Source organism: Arachis duranensis, unplaced genomic scaffold (assembly GCF_000817695.3).
Source record: "Arachis duranensis cultivar V14167 unplaced genomic scaffold, aradu.V14167.gnm2.J7QH unplaced_Scaffold_190018, whole genome shotgun sequence".
NCBI lineage: Eukaryota > Viridiplantae > Streptophyta > Magnoliopsida > Fabales > Fabaceae > Arachis > Arachis duranensis.
Genome location: NW_026264474.1, coordinates 4,239 through 11,019, shown reverse-complemented (window position 1 = coordinate 11,019; position 6,781 = coordinate 4,239). Strand labels below are relative to the sequence as shown.

Here is a 6,781-nt window from a genome sequence, read left to right as displayed (position 1 = left end):
ATCATGTGGGGTAGATGAATGAGCTTGGCCTTGGGTAGAAAGGAAGGTGGGGATGGATCCTCGGAATGCAGTGACCCAAAGCGACCTGTTGGGTGAAACTTCAAAGAGCTTAGAAGTTAAGGAAGCCATTTGTTGAAGAAGTGCTTGTGCTCGAGGGAGAGGTGGGAGAAGATAGAGCAGAGCTGCAGAAGGGCCAGCTGCGTGGCGGTCTAGGTGGGGCTGGTGATGATGGCTCTGTGAGGGAGGGAGCTTTGGCGGAGTAGGATTCGGAATGGATGGTGAATTCGGGTTTGTGAGGCCTAGCCTAGCAGGGGATTGCACAATTTGGTGCTGAAGCATTTTGTACAAATGACTCCAATCCTTTTCTCTTTCACTCTTCTACCTGCCGCAAATTAGAAAATGATGTATCAGATCTGAATGATTTCTAAGTAAAGACCAAAGCTGCTTTATTTCCATCAATGTCATCTGCTTGAGAGAATATTAAAATAGCATTATTAATACATTAAAGAAACAAAGGAAAAGGTTCTTAGTGTTCTCTCAATAGGAGAGCACGCCAGAACTTCAGGTTCTTCTACCTTAACTCCCTCATGGCTTCATAGCCATCTGAAACTACATCCACAAAAATCACTTACATAAACAGTTTAAAACCTGGATTCAACACAAGTAACCACAACCTTCCAAACACGGATAAGTTAGAGCACACACACACACACGTAACCACAATGCAAGGAATCATGACAATCATCACACATCTCTTTAACCATACAAAAGCAACCTAACCACCATATTACCCACCACTTCCTAAACACAAACCACCTTAACCAAGCCCACCACCAGATTCATCAAACGCAATAATCTACTCAGACAGTGTCACTACTCACAAGAAATAGAAAAGATTGCAACGATTACACAGAACAGATTGCACATTCAACAGCAAAAGAAAATATAACCCTAATGTAAATACAATCAAGAGAAACAAAAAGGAAAAAACCAAAGAAAGATAAAAAAATCATAATAACCCTAACATACCCCGAACATATTGCACAAATTTGGAATCCTTAAAAAATTATAAGAACAGATTACACAAATATAAATCATAAGAACAGATTTGGAATGATAAAAAATCATAAGAACAAATAAAAAAAACATAATAACCCAATATACACAGAACATATTGCACAACTTTGGAATCCTTAAAAAATCATAGGAACAGAGTACACAAATAAAATCATAACATAAAAAATTCATCAAAGGAAGATTTAAAAAAAAAAAACTCACCTGGATCACGAGGAAGAAGCGGTGATTGCGGCGGAGGGAAGGAGTGAGCAGCAGGTCAGCAGCAAGTAACTCAGCCACCGATGAGGGAAGGAGTATGCGGAGGCTGTCAGTGGTGGCGACAGGGACTAATCTAATAAAATAGATAGATAGATGAACAAAACAATTTAAAATCCATATCCTTAACAGATCAAGTCATCAATATTCAATAATCAAATAATCAAGATAACGAGAGAGGCAAAAAAATAAAAAACTAGAAGAGAGCAGATCGGTGCAGAGATCTGACCGGCGGCGAGAGAGAAGCACAACCGCAGTGTGAAGGAAGTGGCTGTTGTATGGTGTTTGAGAGAGCTGTGGGGGAAGATCACGGATTTCGTGTAGTTGTTAGGGTATTTTGGGATTTTCAAACTAATTTACTAATTTGAATTCTTTCATGATGGGATCGGCTATCGAATCGCTTTAATTATTAGTTTAATGATCTATTAATTTGAAAAAGTATAGGAAATTAATGGCTTAAGCTGTATACAATAGAGGTTTAGAAAGTATTAAAGATATGATTATTAGTATTACATTGTCTTGTCAGGTTATGCTTTTAGAATGAGTGGTTTCATGACGTGCATTAGAATTCTAGATCTAAAAGATCAAGAGTTTGAACCTTAGTGAATCCCAAAATCAGCTTTTTATAACATAAGATGTTTATTATCTCTGGTATCCGTTTTATAATAAAATATAAATAAATACATTAAAATATAATTATAATTTATTTACATATATCAACAAAATATTATTGATAGTTAAATTCATTTTTTGCATTTTCTTAAAAATTATATAATCTGATTTATTGAACAAATAAAAAAAAACTCAATCCAAAGTATATACACAAAATAACTAAAGAATTGAACAATCCTAATATAAGCTGAAATTCTTGCACTAAAAAACTTCTTTAAACCCACACATTCAACACATTATTAAAAAAAACACATACCTTGCATTAAATCAAGCAAACGTTACAATTTATTTTGATATAAGTTCGTTCAGTCCTAAAAATACATAAATCAAGTACTTCAACATAAAGAAATAAGCATGCAACATAAAGCTTGCTATGATAGTGAATCAAATGTTGATTAGTAACAAAAAAGTTAGCATGATAAAGGAAGGAAAACAAGTTTGGTGGCAAAGATGAAAAGATTGAGATTGAGATTGAGAGACAAAAATTGAGATTAAAATAAATTTTAGTATTCTGTTTGGTACAAAGTGGGAGATAGAAATTGAAATAAGAATGAAATTCTAATTTAATTTGTACAAACAGTAAAATTAGAATTAATTAATTGAAATGAAGGTATTTTATTTTATATATAAAATGTTATTAAAGTTTCAGTCTCAATCTCTAAAAATTTTAGTCCTATGTGTTTCCACTTTTTAGAAGTATCGAAATACTGAAATTTTAATAATAGAGACAAAAATTTTACTACCCGTCTCTAAACCAACAAATATGATACTGAGTCTCTCAATACCTCAAAACGAATGCTAGGTGTATGAGTTTCTAGTATCACCTCTGAATCTTGTTTTAGCTTTCTAAACAAAAAAAAAAAAAGTGAAATAAATATCGGGTGCTTCTTAGTTCTTTTTGTTTGTTTTCAACCTTACATCAGTAACATGAGAAACTATTTATTGATGGAGATGACTCAAGTAGAAAAAAATAATTACAGTTGGTGAAAGTGGAATTCACCTTCAGGGGCATAGCCATGAAACTGAAGGGTAGCACGGTGAAGCTCAATCATGGAAGGCTTCACACTCCTCCTAGATGCCACCAAAATTTTGGTATTTTCACACTTGTCCGTGGTCCCCCTACCCCTGCCTGTAATCTCAGAACCAGATAAAAATCTCTTTCTCGTCTCTATGGCGCCTGCGGGACAGTGGCTGTGCGACGGAGGCAGGAGGCGAAACCGGCGACGGTGGTTTCGAAGCTCAAACGGTGGTTGCACGATGGAGGGGAAGGAAGCTGCGACGGCGGCGGTAGAAGGCCGGTGGCTAGACGGAAGTAAGGGACGAGCTCGGCAACGATGAGAGGAAGGAGAAGCTCGAGGTCGAGGGTGATGGGAGTGAGTGGGTGCGGCGCGTTTTGCTTTGCCGTTGTGGAAGGGTTGGGTAATGGTCAGGGTTCCTCAATCATACGACGCCATTTTTGCTAAAATTCAGAAAACCGGTCAGATTTTGTTCGGTTCGATCGACCTGTTTTTGGTCGGTTCGACGGTTCAACACCGGTTTTTTAAATCTCTGATTTTGGCTTTAATTTGAACCGTATTTTTTATCCATTTACGATTCAGTGTGTGTTTGGATTGTGGTTGTTCAATCTGGAGTTTGAATAAAAGTGATTTTATAGAATTGATTTTGGATAGAAGTAAGTTTGTGTCAACATGATTTATGTTTGGCAACTCTTTACCAAAATTGATTTTAATAAAATAAATTTTGTTTGGATAACATTAGTTAAAATCACTTTTAGATAGATAATTACTTAAAAGGACATGACATTAAATTATAATATTATTTTTTTATACATGTTTAATTTTTTTATATTTTTTTCTTATATATTTTTTATATAGTATATTTTTAATACTCTTAGTACTCTTTTTTAGTACATTATAATTTTTAACTATTATTATTATTATTTAATGGAATCAATAAATTCTATTATAAAAAGATAATAATAAATATAATACACAAAAATTATAACTATAAAAATATATAATGTCAAATAAAAAATTGATAAAAAATAATAAAAAAGAGTTCATATAGAGAGGAATAATAAGAATTCTATAAATAATGCAATAATATGTATAAAGGATAAAGTTGGTAAAAAAAATAAATATTGAAGGTATTAGCTAAAAGCACGTTAGTGCAACGGAGAAGCTAGAAATTATTGCTTCTTGTAAACGTTGGTTTAGGAACAAAAGCACTTCTACGTTTGTAAAGAAGAAAATTAGCCAAACAAAAAAGTGAAGCTTTCAAGAAACTCTAACGTGTTTTTTTCTTTCAAACGTGATTACCAAACACACCCAATGTGATCAACCAAAACTTTTATTTTATTTTATTTTTAGTGCATGATTCGCCACCAGTTTGGTATATTATTACATAATGAGATATAGTTGTTCTAAAAAATGTGCTTTCGTATAATCGATGTCAAATGTTAATACCGGTTTTTTAACTGTTCATGCACTTATAATTGATGCAAAAAAATGACTTAAGCAAATAGTATCTTTTCAAGTTATTTTCATTCTAAACTTTTTATTCATTAAAGAATTTTCAGGCAATCCGAACCCTTTTATTTTGTTTTTATTTTTGGCTTTTAAATTGTATTTTTTCCCCTTGTTATTAACAACCATGTGCATGAACAATTGAACTTTATTTCACATACTGACATACATCATATTAAGATTCCAATAAATGTTCATACCTTCAATTAAGAAAGACGCTATTCTATTTCAACATGATGAAATTACTTCAGAAACAAGACATTTGCATGAAGTAACAATTTGCCCTCCATGTTTGCTTTACAATCATAACCACAACATCCTTTTGTTTCTCTTTTTGGTAATCCAAAAACGACAATTCCGAAGCTTTATCTACCATTCAGGCTTCAGATCATCAATTAAAATATCTATATGATTACAAATCAAAGAATTACTATCTGTTGATTTCAACCAAATTCTTTCCCATTTCTTTTGTGGTTGATTTCTTATTTTCATCATCACCTTTATCTACAAGCAATCTGGAATCACTTCATTCATCAGATATTCCAACTAACCCGAGAATTCAATTAAACAGATCAAAAATCAGAAGCAACCTCATTCATCTACTGGGTTTACGTGGGAATTCGTGTCTTTATCGGTTTCAATTTCAAACCCATGCTCTCTGGCGTAAAAAGCTCCGGCGAGATCCACGATGGACTCAACGGACTTCTAGGGCTGAGACTCTTGGATTGCCTGTACAAACCATATCCCATCAGAAAGTACTCTATTGGTATTAACATAGCATGAGGCTGCTCCTCTGTCACTATAGACCCGCATGCTTGAACCTGTAGTTACACAAAAAAAAAACAGCCATCAAATCTATAGCTCGTTAACACATTCAAATTTCATCCAGTCGAGCAATATTAAACACCTCGACTAGGGCACTGAATCGCCTGTCTAACTTTGAAGTAATATGGAGAGCTTCCGAGTGGAAAGGAGACATATCCCCAACAAAAATTAGTGAACGGCAATTTAATTTTCTCAATCCTTCACTTAAGTCCGGCCTCCTGTTACACGACAATACAAAAAGTTAAGGGCGGGACAAAAGTGATTATCACAGAGCAACGAGCACAATGCTGTCGAAGACATACTGAACTGAAGTGTAGGCGTATCCATTTTTGCTGATGGAAATAGATTAACCACAACTATATTCAAATGAAGTTGCAACTCTAGAAAGAATTAATATCTTGCAGTGAGAAAGTAATCTTACCCATTAATAGCTTCAAGGAACCGCCACACATTCAAACTGTGCATCTCGTCCAGTGACTGTCAGAAGGCAGAAAATATTACATCAGACAAAGACGAGTTGTGGTCAGCTTCAAGTAACCAGCAACCAGCCATAATAGAGTTGTTGTACGACAAAAAATATTCACTAACCCTTCGGCAAGCTTTAACTATATCTGACTCTGGGAATTGAGCACCACCTCGAATGTCCTATCACCATAATAAAAAAGCAAATAACTCAGCCTCACTAAATGGAAGTAGAAAGAGGGAATTTGGATGCATAAAGTATACCTTGCTATAGTACCGCTTCAGCAACATTTCCTTTGCCACCCCGCACATGCCACAAAAATAGAGTAAATTTGACATGACCTGCATATGTTACCAAAATCATAAGAAAGAAGTGACATTTATTTTTACAAGACAACATAGTGTTTTAGCCTTTTAGGTATAGAAAAAGAACCTTGTTGCACAACCACTCAGTCCAAGATGGTTCTTTGCATAGAGGTGAAACAAGTATCAAACCAAGTACACGTTGTCTATACTTCATCTATTGTAAACAGTAAACACATAAAAACATCAGAAAAATTGGACGATCCATCATTGAAACTCTAATGTAATTTAAAAAGGGGAGAGGCTGCATAGCACCAACATAATAACTTACAGCAAATAAGGTAAGAATGTAAGCCCCGGCAGCTACTCCTATGCACATTACTGCACTAAGACTACAGAAAAAAAGAATGTCGGGGTCAGATTGCCTTCTCAAAACGAACAACTGCCAATATTCAAAGCCTAATGGAAATTGGTGTAAACTAATTTACTTTATGTCATTAAATGGAAATCAATTACAGATTAAGCTTGAACTTACTCACCCAAAAAAGTTGAGAACCTCGGCTATTTGATCTGCAACAACTCTTGAACAAAGTACAAGATGATAAGAAAGCAAGAACTTAAAATATTACCAATGAAGGAATTTATAACAGTGAGGAGATATA

General features: G+C 34.5%; 1 protein-coding gene and 1 long non-coding RNA gene across 2 annotated transcripts; both read right to left on the bottom strand.

Moving 5' to 3' along the window:
• Nucleotides 1-13: 13 nt before the first annotated feature.
• LOC107472601 (uncharacterized) lies at nucleotides 14-1,606 on the bottom strand. The gene is made up of 3 exons (XR_001588815.3): nucleotides 1,530-1,606; nucleotides 1,279-1,408; nucleotides 14-382 (listed from the first exon to the last, which is right to left on the bottom strand). It is a non-coding gene; the product is annotated as an uncharacterized LOC107472601 (long non-coding RNA).
• A 3,129-nt stretch (nucleotides 1,607-4,735) lies between these two features.
• On the bottom strand, nucleotides 4,736-6,705 carry LOC107472600 (protein NDL2; the record flags this gene model as incomplete). Its single annotated transcript, XM_016092109.2, has 8 exons — nucleotides 4,736-5,350; nucleotides 5,437-5,572; nucleotides 5,776-5,831; nucleotides 5,943-5,999; nucleotides 6,081-6,158; nucleotides 6,250-6,336; nucleotides 6,451-6,511; nucleotides 6,659-6,705. Coding segments are annotated over 8 exons (735 nt in total), but the record flags the coding sequence as incomplete, so codon positions are not given.
• Between the last annotated feature and the right edge of the window lie 76 nt (nucleotides 6,706-6,781).